At 38.2% G+C, this 18,104-nt stretch overlaps 1 protein-coding gene across 1 annotated transcript in view; it reads left to right on the forward strand.

Moving 5' to 3' along the window:
* LRPPRC (leucine rich pentatricopeptide repeat containing) overlaps positions 1–18,104 on the forward strand; it is a 113,772-nt gene that overhangs the window by 63,412 nt on the left and 32,256 nt on the right. Inside the window, exons 26-27 of the mRNA XM_006159906.3 lie at positions 10,474–10,542; positions 11,373–11,463. Coding sequence (XP_006159968.1) covers positions 10,474–10,542; positions 11,373–11,463 — 160 coding nt within the window. The remainder of the gene's footprint in view (positions 1–10,473; positions 10,543–11,372; positions 11,464–18,104) is intronic.

Below are 18,104 nucleotides of genomic sequence, written 5' to 3' on the forward strand. Positions count from 1 at the left end.
GTGTAAAGTTGCTAATCCTCTTTGCCAAGGAGTTCTTTGTTCTTAAAAGCAATGGAATTTAATTTGCTACAGACCATGCTCAGATTTATTTGTAATGCTTGTCTACAAGTTAATCAGGCAAACAAGTGCTGTCTGCAACTGTTTGGCATTTAATTTAAATTTTTTCTTTTCTCTTTTTTTTTTTTTTTTTAACTATGGTAAGCAGCTTATGGGAAATGGTAGGTGACAAACCTGGCCTATTTAGGATTAGTATATTTTATCTAGGCTTTACTGAAATTTTTCTTACTGGAATTGATAAGTCAAAGGACAACTGTAAAGTCTGTCCAAACAGTGATTAATTTCACTATTAAACATTCTTTGTCCAGTAAGAAAATAAAATATTCCACAGAAGACAGACCCATCACCATCACTTTAAGAAAAATCATTTCATGTGATTAAAATTGTTAACTTATAAATATATGTAATTAAGTTTGCCTCAGATCATACTTTGCTTTTCCTCTTTGTCTTTTTGCAAAAATGGCCCCATGGTGGGCAGAATGCACACTTGTCATTTGGCCTTTGTAGTTGTGTATTGATGACTGCTTATCATGAAATCAAAAATGTAGGCATAACCCAGAAAATGATTGTTTCTCCTGTTGTTTTTCAAAGAAGAGGAAATTTTGTATGGGAAAAGAGAACTGTGACATTAATTCATAACTTCTCTTTCTCATTTACGACTCAGTCTAGCCACCAGTCAGGATAGTGGGATGTACCGTCTTAGGTGCTTAGGTAGCTCAAATAGTTTGTATTTTGTAGAAAATGGCATAGACTCTTCTGTTGAAAGTACACAGAGAATCTGAACATTAGGGGAGCTGTCTGCCTGTTGAGTTCTGCTGCTTTGTATGTATGGTATTGGTATTAGCAGGCCACTGATCGGAGTAGAAATGAAACTCAGGGTTTTAGATAATAGCAACGAGAGGTTCTTCCAGAAGAAAGTGTGCATGGCTCATGTAATAAGCAAGGCTTAATAATTGAGCCAAAGTCATTAGAGTGTGTTCTCCTTTTCCATCTACTTGTTCATGTGGTGATGACAAGTTAATAAACCTTTGTAAGCTTCCCCATCTATAAAAGGGAATACATCTCACTTTAAGATTCAATCACATAATTGTATGTAAAGCAGCTTGCATGTTTCCTGGATTATGATAAGTGATCACTGATATTAATTCTCTTTGCCCCTTGAAGGTGTAGGGATAGTGTTGTCTTTTACCATTCATCATTCACAGTGTGATGCTTAGCATCAGATACATGCTTGTCACATAAATAGGCAAACGAAGATCACCTCTTATTTCTCTATTTTTTTTTTTTAAATTGGGACGTTGTTTGTCTTTGCTATAGGGTTCATGAGCTCACCAGAGAGAAGGCAAGCTCATCTATCTCCATTTTATTTTTGGGATTTTGTGTGTGCACACACTTCTTTTTTAAAAAAAAAAGTTATTTAATTTTATTTACTATTATTACTATTTAATTGGACTGGAGAGAGAGGTGGGGAGAGAGAGAGAAAGATAAAAGGAAAGTGAGAAAACAAGCCGCCTGGTCTGGGACTCAAAGCAGGGTTGGCCTTATGGGAGTCCAGTGTCTCAACCACCATGCCACCTGCTGGCCCTCCAGCATGTTTTTCAAGCCACTGGGTCTGGAACTCAAACCACACAGTCAACCCTGTGGGTGGGATCCAGCTGCTTTATCCATCATGCTGCCTGACTGGTCTGGCTCTTAATTATTTTAGAACTTTGCCATTCTGCAACATATAGGAATGGCTGTCTGCTGATGACAGAATTATCATCAAATGGCTGTGTACAAAATTGTTGAAAGGGTAAAGCGTAGCTTTATAGAAACACTACAATGCCCTAGGGTGGGATAGCAAGTTGTATCATATAGGAGAGTATACTGGAGCACGTTTTTGGGATATGTTTATGGTTAGTTGGAGGTGAATTAAGGTGGAAACTTGCTTTTTTCACCATTAAAATTTAAGACCTAGAATTTTCTTTTATGGCTTTCTAAGGATAATTTAAAATATGAAAAGTAAGAAAAATTAATAAATGAGGGCCATATGAGCATATGAAGAATACTAAAAGTATTGAGCAACATTTTTATCATTTCCATACTTTGAGTATATTTACTACATTTGAATTTCCAAAGCTGCTTCATATTTGAAGCACTATGGGAGATAATAAAATATGCTCATGTTAGGCCCTCCTGCAGTGGTGCAGGTGGTAGAGCACTGCTGCATGATACCATAGTCTACAGAAGGCTCTGGGTTCAGATCCTGGGTTGACCTTAATACGCCTGGTGCACACACAGGTGATCCTGACTTGCTGGGAGGCTAAGGAGAGGATTGTTGTATGGCAAGAGCCTGCCAAGGGCCCTTGTCTCTGTCTCTCTTAATCTCTCTCTCTTTTTTTAAAGAATTACTTTCTTAATTGTATTTATTCATTCGTTTATTTTAATTTGACCAGAGAGAGAGAGAGAAAGAGAGAGCGGAAGCAAGAAAGCAAGCCACCAGATTCAGAACTTGAACCGTGGTTAGCCATGTGGGAGTGTCCAGCCCCTTAACCACCACGCCACCTGCTGGTCCCTCTCTTAATGTCTTAAGCAACTTTTAAAAACATGCTTACATTAAGTGAAGAAAGATGCAGGCAAAATTCAGTATATAAACATGACCTGTTTTATTTTTAACAAGACTCTGTACACATGTGTCATGTATTTTCTCCTAATATATTGAACATAGTCTTTCATTTTTATATGTAGATTATTGCAGAGGGGTGGAATTTTAAAATAGTCTTTTAAAACAGTCTTATGTCTTCCCTGATATATTTATGTATATATTTCTTTTAAGTTTTATTTCTTCCATGAGTGAGAGAAAGAGTCAGCACACCAACAGGGCTCGGCTGTACAGTCCACCCAGCCAGTCCCGAATCACAGGCATGCACGTGTCTTATGTACTCAGGGAGGTCTCAGATTTGAACCAGGAATCCTGTGAGGTTGTTTTGCCGAGTATTGTGTTTTACTACTGCTCCACTGTCTGGTCCCAAGCATGCATTCACATGTTTTGTTTGTTTGTTTGTTCCTTTAGTTTTTTAAGTTTTTTTTTGCTGTAGGGCATGTGTACATGCAGGAGAGATACCAGAGAGAGGGGGAAAGTGAGAAATCACTTCCCAGGGAGATGTCCAAATAGTAATCCCCTCTCATCTTGAGATTTGTGGTATACAGGTACAAAGCCTAGTGTGGCCACGGAGTCAGGACTTGAACCCACAGTCAGCCATATGTGATCCAGCACCCTTAACCACCATACCACCTGCTAGCCCCCCTCCAAGCATATACATTCTTATATTCAGAAAGTTTAGTTCCAGAGGAAGTAAAAAATGTGAGGTAGATTGAGATCAGTGACAAATAGTTAATGCTCCTTGAACATTTAATTAATGTGTAAAGATAAACTGCTCTAAGAAATGTATGAGTAGTTCTAATAGTTCATGAAGGAAACTTGTTCCCAGCTTTCTAGAGGAAATGGGGTATGATGAATGTGGCATCTTGAACCTTCAGGAGTTAGCTGGGTCTGTAAGTGTATTTAGAGGTGAAGCAAAGAGATGGAAAGCAGAGGTCTAAGCGACTCATTCATCTTGGGATATAAGATACGTGAGAAGTATTTTGGAAAGATAGACTTTTCCCAGAGTTTAGAGACTCTTACTGGACTCGAAAAAGTTAAAAAAGAATGTACAGCAGCAGGATAATGTAGGGTAGACAAGGGGAGTTGGAGCAGTGTAATTAGTAAGGATCTAAATTAGGATAGTGGACATGGGGATTTTTGAGACACTTTCCTCAGTCATCTCGAGTGATAGTTACTAACCAAGTGGTAACATCTTTAGTTAGAAGGCTGGGTGAATAACAGGCCTGAGGTGAACTAAGCTCTGATTTTGATCTGATACAGCGCATGTGCGCGCACGCTTGCTCACACCATCATGAGCCCTTAGCGTTTGCATTAGCAGATTTCTTCATCTGAAACTTCCTGAATAAAGCCCTTTTAAATAAGGTGGTTGATAGCATTTGAGTGGCTTTCCAGTTTAACCAATTAGTCCTCCTTTCATGCCTCTCTTTCTCTCTATTTATTTATGAGATTTTAGCTATAGGGCATGTGCATTCGCCAGAGAGACAGAGCGAGAGAAAGTGAGAAATCACCCCCCACATAGTTGACCGTGGTTCGTGTCCCGGACCCGGTGGCTTAAAACTCACGCCGGACGCATGTGCGCGCGTGCCCAAGATCCCGAGAGGAGAATGGAGCAGAAGGGATTGTTGTGTGGACCATCCCCTCTGGGGGGTGATTTCTCGCTTTCTGTCTCTATGTCTCTCTCTGATTGGCAAGCGCACACGCCCTATAGCGAAAACCTCTCCAAAAAAAAAAAGTATGGTCAAATACGGTAGTATTTCTCTAAACAACAACAAAATTACTTCATTCTTTTATTCAAGTATTTTTTGTTTTTATTTTTGTTTCTGATTTTATAAGCCAAGAGGGCATGTGCACTTGCCAAAGAGAGAAAGAGAAAGCAATCTCCAGTGGGGCATGGTTCGTAATCTCTTGTCCATTTTTTGTCCTGTTGGGATTTTGGAGTGCATGTGTGTATGTACACATAAATGCCCAGAATGTTTTTTCAAGCCACTGGGGCTAGGCTTCAAATGACATAATCATCCTTTTCCATGAACCACCTAGTCATGGGACGAATCCACGTCAGTCAAGTATGTTTTAAGGTACTTCCGCACCTTCTGGGAAGTGAGTGCTGTCTACCTTTAAATAAGTTAGTAATACTTTTTGGCTAATTCATTCCGTGCTTCAGGACCAGACATTAAATCCAGGGAGAGATGACATATACAAGTTAAAGTTAAATATTGGGGCCAGCAGATAGTGTAATGGTTATGTCCCTGGGCTCCCACATGGCTGACTGTAGTTCGAGTCATTGGACCCACTGGCTTGAAACTCACGCCAGGTATGATTGCCTGCATGCCCAAGATCCTGAGAGGAGAATGAAGGAGAAGGGATTGCGGTGTGACCATCCGCCCCCTCCCCCCCCCAGGGCAATTTGTCACTTTCTGTCTCTACAGTGAGTGCAAATGCCCTATAGCAAAATCTCTCTTTAAAAAAAAGTCAACTATTGGTATTAGATGTTAAAAACCATATTAAAGGTTTCTATGAACATATTATTTAACTGTATCCTTATTCCCTATCCCCCCCCCAGCAGTTCAATAATCACTTACTGGATGCCTGTCATGTACCCAGGCCCTGCTCAATTCTCAGTGCAAACAGAGATGAATAAGATTCTACATTAGAGCCAGCAGGTGGCATGGAGGTTAAGGTGGGTAGAGTCCACATGACCAATTGCAAGGTTCAGGGTTCCAGTCCCAGACCCAGTGGTTTCAACAATACACCAGGCACATTTATGTGTGTGTCCAAAATTCCAAGAGGAGAATGGAGCAGAAGTGATTGTGGCATGGCTTTCCCCTCTAGAGGGTACTTTTTCACTTTCCTTCCCTCCCTTTCTCTCTCCGTCTCCCACCCTCCCTCCTTCCAGTGAGCTCACATACCCTATAGCAAAATTTTAAAATGGAAAAATAAGATTCTGTTTTAAATTTAGATTCTGTTAAATTAAAAATAAGATTCTGTTTTAATCTTACACCAACCTCTTTTTTGGGGGGGAGAGGTTTTTGCTATAGGGTTCATACGCTCACCAGAAAGACAGATAGACAGAAAGCGAGAAATCACCCCCCAGGGGGGATGGCCACGTTGCAATCCCTTTTCCTCCATTCTCCTCTCGGGATCTTGGGCACACATGCATACGCGCCCGGTGTGAGTTTAAGCCACCGGGTCCGGGACTTGAACCTCAGTCGACTACACGGTAGTCCAGCAACATAGCCATTACACTAACTGCTGGTCCCCACCAACCTTTTTTTATACCACCAGCTAAACAGTATATAGTTGACTTTCCATGTCCACAGAGGTGTGGATTTATCTGACCATGGGTCAAAAATATTTGTGGAGAAAAAAATAGAAATTAAATAACAGTATAGTGGGCTAACAGATGGTGTGGTTAAGGTGCTGAATCCTACATTGTTAACTGTATGGTTCAAGTCGTAGTTCCAGAAGTTTAAAAAACATACCGGACACGTGTGTGCATGCCCAAAGGGAAGGGATTGCAGCTTGGCCATCAGTTCAAGGAGTGATTACTCACTTTCTGTGTCCCTGTCTGTTTGTTTCTCTGGTGAGTACATGCATCTTATGGCAAAAATCTTTAAAAAAATACACACACACACTATACATAATAGTGATTAAATGTATAAAATAAAGATAAATAATACATATCAACTATATAGCACTTACATTTTATTAGGTATTATACTTCATGTAGAGATTATTTAAAGTATATGGGAGGATTCTGTAGGTTATCTGTAAATACTACACCATTTTATAAGGGACCTGAGTATCTGTTATCTATCAGTTTTGGTATTCTCAAGGTGTCTGGACTCAGTGGTTGTCAGGGAAACATTATACTTAATAATGGGAACTCTTATACTTCTCAAATGATGTTGATGTACATCTTCTTTTTAAAAATTATGCCAGAAGATGCATGTGCTTGCCAGAGAGAGAGGGAGAAAGCACCCCTCACGAGGAATGGTCTTGCCACAATTCCCTCTCCATTTCTCCATCCTGTTGGGATTTGGGGCACACATACACACTCACCTGGCAGATTTTGCAGTCCGCTGGGTCAGGATTTGAAGTGTGCAGACAGCTATGTGGGAACCATTCCCCTAACCAGCCATAGGCTACAGGGCCAACTCTTCATTTATGCCTTAAAAAAAAAAAAAAGAAGGGCAATGAATCTTAACCATAGGCTACAGGGCCAATCCAATACACGTCTTCATATGTTCGTTTAAAAATAAAAGAAGGAATTAGGGCCATGAATCTTAAGTTCAGAATGTAGTTTGTGGAGCTGCCTTGCTGTCAAGTTAGTAGTAGTCATGGACTCTGAAAGCAGGCTTCATTTCCCATTTTCTCTTGATATTGCTACCCTTCCCTACCTCTGTGATCTTCTGACCCCTTAGTATCTGGATTATCTAAATAATTTGCCATTCTCTAGATTTCTCCTCCTTGACTTTCTGTCTCCTCTTTCCCCTTCCGTCACACTGCAATCAGAGTCAATTTGCTGTCTTCCCAGGGTGGGTGGCGGGGGAGCTGTTTGGATGATTTTTGGTCTGAGACCCAAAGTTTGGATTCCAATGATCTCCCAATCTTTGTTACTCTTGCCCAAGGAAGTTGTGTCCAGGCTTTCTCATAGATCAATTCTTATGCAAATGCATACCCTTTTCCCATGAGTTAGTTTACTTTAATGTCTTCTGTAATACCTGGATAAGTATTGGGATCTTGGAAAAGTCATGATGTATTTTTATTATAGGAAAACATAGAAAAGTACGTCATGACTTTTCCAGTGACCCAATAGATTGTTTAGTTTCTGATAGGTCATTTGACTTAGCCATATTTTCGTGATTAGACATGGTCGTTAGGTCTGTCTCTAAAGATTTTAGAGAAGGAGACAAATGCTGAAAGAGGTGTTAAGTGCCATGAAACCTCTCTTCCCCCTTGCTCCCTTTAGCTGTGGGGATCAGTAGTTGAGTTCTTGTTTTTGTTTGTCCACTCTCGAAGCCCTTGAGCCCATGGTTTTTCCTCCTCCTGTGCCATCTAGAAAACATGCCAGGCCAAGTTTCTGTTGTTTTTCCATTTTCTATTTCTAGCAATAGTGACAAGACAAATCAAAACAGATGAACATTTTCATGATTCAAATTTACACTGAACTTTCTTGAGATAGAGTGAAATAAAGTAAGAAAAAGCAACTCATTTCTTTTTACTTTAAAGGTAATAATTATTTAATAGCTATTTTTTAATATTCATAGACGCTCATTACAAAACCAGCAAATTTATGTCAAAGGAATGTAATGAAATTAGAGTAAAGTAATGACAACTAGTTTTTGTTTTGGAGTACTTTTTTTTGCCTGCCTACCTGATCCTAGTAGTAAACTGCAACAGCAGAAAGTTGCATTTTGAAACACAGTAATCCAGGTGGAAACAAGCATGCCAGTTTTTCTATGACAATAATTGTTTTATCTTTACCGTCTAGTAAATAGATTGTATGTAGGAAAAAAACAGGAAAAACTAGAGGTGAGTTAGTTCATTGTTTTAATTAACATTAACTGGTTTTTGATGTTATACTTAACATCGCAATTAGAATTCTGTTCTTCTCTATATTTTCATTACATTTTGTATTTTTGCTTTCAACTTGCAGTGTTTAAAATTCAATAAGATGTTAAGAGATAAGCCAGAATGTTGACTATTTCAGCAGCCTAGGAGATTTAGTTAATCTGACCTAGATGTTCTTTTGATGATTGAGATTTATATGTGAAAACCGTTCTCAATTTCAAAATGAAATGCAGGAAGATCTGCTGTATAAATCAGCTGTCCTGCCAGTGACAGATTAATCAGCCACAAACAGGAAGAGTTTGCCATAAAAGTTGTGCTATTCAGATCACTGGCATTCGGATTAGTAGTAATATTGAAAGTTGTAAGGGAATGTAGCCCTTGCATTTTGCCGTGTTCCAAGGAGGATTATTTACTATTTTTTCCAGGACTTTTTGTGTACATTGATGTTGGTTTCATTTTCAGCATAACACATGGGAATCAAACAGACATTTTGAGAGAAAATCCTTAGGTTAGAAATTATGTCTGCATATAGGTATTAGTGGTATTTGAGGACATATTTCAATGATGAATTTAGTCAGCATTTATTTCTTATACCCCAAAATGTAGATACCATCATGGTTAGAATGAGAACTTTCATACATCTATTGTACAGATTTTTCTGTTATTCTACCTAAACTGCAAGATGTTAGTTTCTGCTTCAGTTCTTAATTTAACATTGTACAATGGTATTTTTAAAAATTCAAATAATGGAGACTTATAAATAAGCGATGAGATTCAAGGGATACCTGGTTTCATCAACAGAGCTGAGTGGAAAAAATAGTAAAGGTACCTCCTCTAGACTGGAGCAGCCAGGGCTAATGAGTATGTAGTTTTCTTATCATAATGCTGTGATTGAAATGTAGTATTTAATGGTGAAGCCCTCTTACAGCTGATGAAAATACTATAGTTAGAGTGACAAATCCATGAAATTAAGTTGAAATGGTTTGTCTTTCTTCCAGTATCCAAAATTGCAAAATAAGTGCTTTGAAGTGAGAGTTATTGACTACACCTTAATAATTTCTGATCAAGGATATGATATACAACTCAATTATTGAAATAAACTCAGACTAATTTTAAGTGCTTAGCTTGTTTTTATTCTTGAAACATTTAGTTTTAGATGCCAGGCAGGCATTTGTGGTACTCATGAGAGTACTTTTATCACCGTGAATTTTGCAAAACTTTTCTTTAAAAACAAAAGTGGGGACAGCAGGTGGCATGGTGGTTAAAGGCACTGGGCTCCCACAGCTGACTCAGTTCAAGTCCTGAACCTGGTGGCTTGCTTTCTCATTTTCTTTCTCTCTCTGTCTGATCAAACTAGAAAATAATAATAATAAATAAAGTTAAAATAATTCTTTAAAAATATAAAAACAGGGACCAGCAGTTGGTGTGATGCCTATGTCACTGGACTCCCATCTAGTCGACTGCAGATCGAGTCCCGGACCCAGTGGCTTAAACTCACACCGGGCGAGGGTGCATGCGTGGCCAAGATCCCAAGAGGAGAATGGAGGAGAAGGGATTGTGGCGTGGCCATCCCCCCTGGGGGGTGATTTCTCACTTTCTGTCTCTCTGTCTCTCTGTCTTTCTGGCGAGCGCACACGCCCTATAACAAAAACCTCTCAAAAAAAAAAAAAAAGAAAAGAACAAAATATACATATATAAAAACAAAAGTCACTGGTTTGTATTGTGACAGTCATTAACAATTCTGTGTAACATTGGTGATTTTTGACTCTTGAATGTTGGATTCTCTGAAGTGTGCATGTGAGTGTGTGTTGGATGTGCTTGTGAGACAGAGATGGAGGGAGCAAAATAAAGAGTGATGCTTAATTTGCCATATTTTGGACTTGATTTAGTTCATCTCTTTAAACTAAGGAAAATGTAACCGTTTAATTAAAGATTTATGGAGTGAACATTGACCTGCAAGCAGCATAACTAGAGTCTTCTAGACATAGATGACGTAGAGGTTTTAATTTATTCTCTGTTCTGATCCTAATTAAAAAGGATTTCTATAACTGTGGAATTAAGCTATAGATTCCTTGTATTGATAATATATATATATTTGGTAGCACATCATTAGAAGGAATACAGGTTGTCTTTAAGAAAAAAGAAACTATTGTTTTGCTAAAACCTTACCTTGTATGCTGAGTGATTATTTTATTTTTCAGACTCCCGGCATCAGAGCTCGACCTTCTAGACTTCAGTGGTTTTGTGATAGATGTATTACGAGTAATCAGGTTTGTGTTAATTTCTGATGTCTTGAGCCCCGGGAGCTGTGAGTGAGGTGCCAAGTGTTCTGTATATCGTGTGAACATTTGGGGATTTCAGGTGATGAGAGCGTTGTGGAGGCCATGTTACCTTGGTGGTTTTTTGGATAAGCTGTGGCTTAGCCAAATCCCTAAAACTGTTAACCCTGGGCCCTAAAGATGTTAATGTGCTTTATTTATATAGCTGTTGGTTTGAGCAGGCAGACCTTGTCTTCTTGACAATGTAAGCCCCCATCAGTCCTCAGTGACTAGAGGAGTTGCTTGAGATAGCCCCGTGGAATCTCTGCTCTCCTTCCAGTGCAAGGATCTCATCTCATCAGGTCAAGTAAAAGCCACTGGGAAGAGGAGTGTGCTGTTTGAGCGGGGGGTATTTTTGTTGATGTAATAACAGGCTCACGGAGTTCTTCCCACCCTGTTCTCTGCCCTAAATATCTTTGAATTATCCAAAATGCATCTTCATTGAGCTTCTCTCAACTGGAAGCACAACCATATTCATGTTGTGTTCCTGAATCCAAAGGGTTCTTTAGCCCTTTAACTTAAAAAAATAATAATTATAAAAATATTTTAATTGTGGCACAATAGATATAACATAAAATTTATCATTGTAACCTATTTTTTTTTAAGTATAGTTCAGTGACATTAGTCCATTCACATTATTGTGCTCAGCCCTTTAACTTTTGAAGTGAGGTTAATCAGCCCTTTAGGTGAAGCTAATTTGAAGTATTATTCAACTGCTATTTATCAGCTATGAAATATATCCTTTACATAATGTAGATCCATCTATTAATCTTATTCTTAAGGTTGAAACTCTGGAGAAATTGGTAGAACTGACCCAGAAGCTATTCGAATGTGATAGAGACCAGATGTACTACAGTCTGCTAAAGCTATACAGTAAGTGATTGGGCTTCCCTCATGTTTTCACCTATTGGAAAAAGTCGTGACGTGTAGAAAAGGTTTTCTATGCAAAAATGCATCATGACTTTCCCGATGACCTAATTTTTAATCTGTTGAAGTTGGGGGCAAAGGAATATTAGGCTTTGGGGTAGCTCCTGGAGTTCTTAAATAAGGAATTTTAAACAGAGGCTCAGGTAGAGGCAAGGTTGAGTTTTAGCACAGAGTGTTACGTTGTATCACTGGACACTATACCATCTTCATAATTTCTGATATTCTTGCTGCAATGATGAGAAGGCAAGAAAATCATCAAAACCACAAAATTTAAAAGAACTTTTAAGGGCTATTTTGTTTTGTTTTGTTTAAATCCTTAAATTTATCAGTTACTTCTGTAAACAGTAGTATCAACATATTTAAGTGTATAAATCGTTTTGCAGAAAGATACATATCTATATACAAATTCATTGTTAAACATTTTTCTTTTATTAGATCATGTTAGGGCCAGTAGGTGGCGTAGTGGTCTTGGCACTGGACTCCCACGTGGCCAACCACCTTCAAGCCCCAAACTTGAAAATCACACTGTGTGCATGTGCCTGCGTGCCCAAAATCCCAGGAGGAGAATGGAGGAGAAGGGATTACAGTTTGATCATTCCCCACTGGGGTATGAATTCTCACTTTCCCTCTCACTGACTCTCTCTGGCAAGTGCATAGGCCTTTTGCCCTATGGCAAAAGCCTTTTAAAAAAAAAATAGTGATTATATTATATTTTTTACCTGATTACACAATACAATTTTGTTTTACATTAATCACCTATAAATGACTAATATATTAAAAGGATGTACTAGAATTTATTCAGCCGACCCCCTGTTGCTGTGTATGTGAATATATTTCAACTTTTCTCATTACAAAACATTACGTTGTTCATCTTTGTGCCTTCATCTGTGTTCAGCTCTTAATTTTTTCTTAGGCAGAATTCCTAGCATTTGTATTAAATTAGGTCAAAAGTGATTGATATTTCTGAAACTTTTGGCCTCTATTATTAAACAATGCTTTTGTACACTTATTCTAGTGTACATGTTTGGGAGTTTTACAGTCTCTTTTAGGGTACTCGGATAGAGGGGAGCAACACTTAGAAATAGATAAGACCTTTCCCTTTTTGCTTCAGAGATATTTAATCGAGGTGCATGTTCTTTTTGTAGTGGTAAATTTTACTTCACCGAACATGGACAGCAGAGATTAATTTATCTTTTTAGACTTGTATTTATTATCATTAGAAGCTTTATCTTAAATCTTGATATGGCATGAGTAAAATAAGACTTACTTTAGAACTTATATTCCAATTTTGGTTGCATTGAAGTACATCTTCACAGTGTAATTCTTAAAACTGACTCAAATGATGAAATTCTCTCGCATGCAGTGCTGAGGTTGGTACCGGATCCATAAAGTTAAAAGCCTTAGGTTTTTAGCAGTCAGTCTTTAAATTGTGGATTTTAACCTGCATTTGAGTGTTGACTTCTCCCTTATTTCATGCTTCGACTCTCTGTTTTATGCAAACTTCAAAAAATACTAAATATATCCAAATGTGTCTTAGCACTTAAAGTAGTCTTCACAGGAGGCCATGTAAAGATTTCTTCAAAAACACCATGAAGCCTTTAGGCTTCTAGCTATTATGGTAAGCACTGCAGATACGATACTGAAAGAGGGGACCCAAACCAAGATTTGTAACACAGAACATAAGAACAGCCATTAAGAATGCTCGTGGACAGGGGACCAGCAGTTAGCATAATGGCTATGTCACTGGACTCCCATATTGTCGACCGCGATTCGCGTCCCAGATCTGGTGGCTTAAAACTCACGCCGGGCACGTGTGCATGCGTGCCCAAGATCCCAAGAGGAGACTGGAGGAGAAGGGATTGAGGCGTGGCCATCCCCCCTGGGGGGTGATTTCTCGCTTTCTATCTCTCTGTCTGTCTCTCTGTCTGTCTGGCAAGCGCACGCACCCTATAGCGAAAACCTCTCTCCCCACCCCAAAAAAAAGAATGTTCGTGGACAATGGGAGCCCAGTGAAGGGTGAGTTTGTCAGCCTAACAAACGTCATATTCCACTTCAGATGAACTTTTTGCTATTTATCTTTTAAAGGAACAGAGAGAGATCTTATAGGTTCATCTTTAGAGATAAACAGTTCCTATTAGTACCAATTTCTTCCTGATCCCTTCTCTCTGCTCTATTAGTCTCCTGCCTGTAATTTCTCTTGCTCAGTATTGAGCTCATGGGCTGAGGAACCCCACAGGGTGTGGGTGAGCTCTTGTAAGGCGGGAAGCCAGTGGAATCCTTAGCGGAAGTGTATGTTTTAACCCCTTTTGCGTACATCCTCCCTCTCTAGTGCTGTAAGTAGATAATCTGGTTGCAATAACCCTGATCCTTTCCTTTATGAAGAAAATACAAGCCTTCCTTTTTTGACCCTCTCCCCCCTGCATTTTGAATCACTACCTATCATGTCGTGGACTGGATTTGTTTGAAGAGAAACATGTGGTATGGAATGATAGGTAAAGATGTGGTCCCATTACACTTGACAGATCTATATTTTACATTGTAGATTTCTGGGAAAAAAAAAGATTTGTTTGACCTGTTCTTCGTTGTGTGATTTTAGTCATCTAAAGGGGTTGGAATAGTTATTTGGGGGTATTTATTAGAAAGCAACCTTCTTTTTGTTTCATTCTTTGTTTTATTTTTTTTTCCTGAAACTTTTTTTTTAATTAGTTTACATTCATTCCCTAAGCATTGTCACAGCATGCAAAATGTGATTTCCCATCCAGAATATACTTCATAGTGGCTTAATCATGCATGTTATCGTCAATAATTTTCCATTTCTAATTACTCGTTCTTTGTTTGTTTTAAAACAATGCCTCTCACACATCCGTATGCACTTCATTTTGTTGTGAACTTCAGCATCTTACAGAAACATGCACAAAACAAAAACATGTAAGCTCGGTGAAACTGTGGAACTGTGTGAGTCTTCCATACCTTTAAATCCTAGCTCTTCTAAAATCTACTTTCAGTTTTTACTAATTCAGTGTAATATAATGTTCATACATAACCTCTCAGAAAAATCTGTCATAATTGAAAGTTTAGTTCTATCCTTTCCACTACATTTGAGCATTCATTATGACAGTCTAACACAATTTGCTTCTAGGACGACCTACAGAAAATATTATGTGACAGAAAAAACTCCTCATCTACATGAAAAATATCCTATTATTTCTAAATGACAATATTGTCACTTCCTTAACATTTTCTTAAGTTTCTTCAACAGTTTCTTCTTCACATATACAAAGTTTAGTTTTTATTTCTATAAAGCTTGACATTTGTAATTTTGCAGTGAAATTTTTTGGTTTTGTTTTTTTTAACAAAATGTATAACCTTAGCCTTTATTCTATCTCAAAATTTATTTATGTAATTTCAAGTACATGTAGCCATTGATAATTCTTCTCATACTAACTGCTTTCTCCTCTTTATTATTAAAGAAGAAAAATGAATATAGTCTAATTACCCAAGGTTCAAACAATAGTGTACTGACTGAATGTGAAAATGTCATTCTGTCCACCCCTGTCCCAAACTCCCTACCAAGTTAACTTTGTCGTCCTTCTAATTCCCTCTTTCTACATGTGTGTCCATATATTTTTAACATATATACCTATTATTTTGCTTTATATTTTACTTTGATTGTTTTGTATTCTATATTTCATATTGTGTGTTGTGTTTTATGGTGTTTTTTTTTTTTTTTACTTAATTCACAGTGAAAGATAAATGCTTGCTTTTTCACACTTTGACTATCTATTTTAAGTGTTGATTTCCTTAAAACCTCCAGAATTGATTGATAAGTGATTTTTTTAAAACAAATCCATGGAATGAATACATATATATATATATATATATATACATACATACATACACACACACACACACACACACACACACACATTTGTGTTTTAATTTGTTTACTCATTATTCCTTGTTGTGTTCAAATTATTTCACCTTTGGCCAGTGGGAACTTTTCATAGTGGCTCCAATGCCATCTGACATTCCCCATTAGTCCTTGTTTTCAGGCATAACAAGACAGTCCGGGCTTAGGTTGCATAATTCTTGTCCCATATGTGGAATCTTGTTTAAAGAGTGAAGTTATGGAACTGCGTAAGTCTTCCATACCTTTAAATACCATAATGAGGTGAGGACAAATGATGACATTGGAAATTGCCACAGTGTATCAGTAATGTGTAAAAACTATCAGCTTTATGACTAAAAATCTGAACTAAAGTTCTTCATCTCTTACTAGTGTTTTTGTCTTTTAAGGTTTTTGTTTGTTGAGACAGAGACGGGCATTCCCAACAGGGTCTTAATTGTCATGATCTACCACTGGCTTCAGGCAGCCTGGGTCATGAACTTGCACACGTGTGCCCAGCGTGTGCAGGGAGTAGTCTCTAGGACGGGAACCTGGGACCATCCCAGGTGGGTTGTCTAGAAACTGCTGTGTCATGGCTGGCCCTTAGCTCTCAGTTAAGTACCAAGAGACCGTATGTGCAGTTCCCATTGTTAATACCCTAGCCAGATGTGGCCATAAAATATAGCCCTGCAACTGTGTCTGTTCTTACAAAATTCACTAATTGTGTCAAAAATCCAGTTTTAACGTCCTCAGAGATCATTCAGCATAGTCTGTCCTCATGTTCCTTAGGAAGTACTGTGACTTCTAGGAAAGTGAAGTGATTATGAAGGCAGGACGTCCATTCCTTGGTCCTATCCTGGGTTTGTGACTGTTAGAGTCTTTCTTTTTTTTTTTTTTTCCTTTTTTAAAAAGAATTATTTACTTTTGAGTTGGTCATAGGGCACATATACTGAGTAGAGAGTAAGGGAGCAAGCCACCAGGTCCGAGACTTGAACCGTGGTTGATTGGCCATGTGAGAGTACAGTGCCCCAACCGCCATGCCACCCACTGCCCCCTCACCAGCTGTTAGAGTCTTTAAAGAGCAAGCATAATCATTGTTAGGTCAGTAGAAAGCTTTTAAAGCATGTGATGGATATTATGAAAGAAAAGCGTGACCCTTCTGAGATTTTACACACACCTGCAGATTTTGACATGCTGATTGGTTTGATTGCCTCAAATTTTTGTTTTGTATTTTGTGATCCAGGTAATCTGTCATTTTTAAGTGTTGATTTCCAGGAAATCTTTTATTTTTATGTATGTGTGTGGTTTGTTTCATGCTATACATTTATACTAATTCTCACTTGTACTTTGAAATATTTCCCTTTTTTATAAATTGTTACACTTCTAACAGGTGCATCTCTGTAATGTCTTTGTGCTCCCAAAGTAGAAGCTTTTTATATCATGTTGTGCCTTTTTTTTTTTTTTTTTTTTTGAGAGGTTTTTCTTATAGGGCATGTGTACTTGCCAGAGAAAAGACAGAGACAGACAGAAAGCAAGAAATCACCCCCGAGGGGGGATGGCCACACTGCAATCCCTTCTCCTCTCAGGATCTCGGGTATGCACAGCCATGTGCCCGGCATGAGTTTAAGCCATTGGGTCCAGGACTCGAACTGTGGTCGGCTACATGGGAGTCCAGCGACATAGCCATTACACTAACTGCTGGTCCCATGTTGTGCCTTTTTAAAAAAAATTATCTTCCCAGAATTCTTGCAGTCTGAAGGTACAGAGTGGCAGATTACCCACCCACCTTTGCTTCATTGTTTGGAATGGTTTCATTAGCTTGAAAAATAATTCTAATGAAAAATACCCTAGCAGATTCTTTTAGCAGCTCTTGGAAACCTTCCCTAATAGTATATTTCCCATAGTTCACAAGTACCCTTTGGCAGCTAACAGAAGTATCCCATTTTTTCTATCTGCAGAATAAAGATTCTTGCGGTTTATTTTTATTTTTTAAAATCAAAAAAGGTTTATGTTTTTACATACTTGCAATTCTTGAATTTTATATTACATGGTTTTAGGAGATGGGATTTCTCTTTGTGGCCGAGGCTGGCCCCGAACTTGCAATCCTTCTGCTTCAGCCTCCCTAGGAGCTGGGATTACAGGTGTGCACTACCACATCCAGCTAAACGAAAACATTTTAGTGACAGGAAAGGATATATTTCTGATAGAGTATAGGTTTTATAGTTTTCCTGATTTGTTTTATTTCCAAAAGCCATTAATCATCCAAAAATTTAAATTTTTTTGGTTTTAAGGGAAGAAAAATCTAGAAAATCTCACTTGTTTTAATATTTTGATATTTTCCACTAAAATGTTGAGGAACAAATTTATTCATGTTTTCTGGAACATTTGTTCCCTTAAACCCCTTTCATTCAGCTGAAATCTTCACAATTGGATATTCTTTATACATATATGCAGTTTTTTTTTTTAAGTAAGTAATTTTTTTTAAGGATTATTTCATTGGGTCTAGCAGTTAGCATAATGGCTATGTCACTGGACTCCCATGTAGTTGACCTCAGTTCGAGTTCCGGACCCGATGGCTTAAACTCTCCCCGGGAGCATGTGTGTGTGCCCAAGATCCCGAGAGGAGAATTGAGGAGACGGGATTGTGGCATGGCCATTCCCCCAGGGCATGATTTCTCACTTTCTGTCTCTGTCTTTCTGG

The sequence above is a fragment of the Tupaia chinensis genome, unplaced genomic scaffold, assembly GCF_000334495.1.
Source record: "Tupaia chinensis unplaced genomic scaffold, TupChi_1.0 Scaffold000661_1, whole genome shotgun sequence".
NCBI lineage: Eukaryota > Metazoa > Chordata > Mammalia > Scandentia > Tupaiidae > Tupaia > Tupaia belangeri.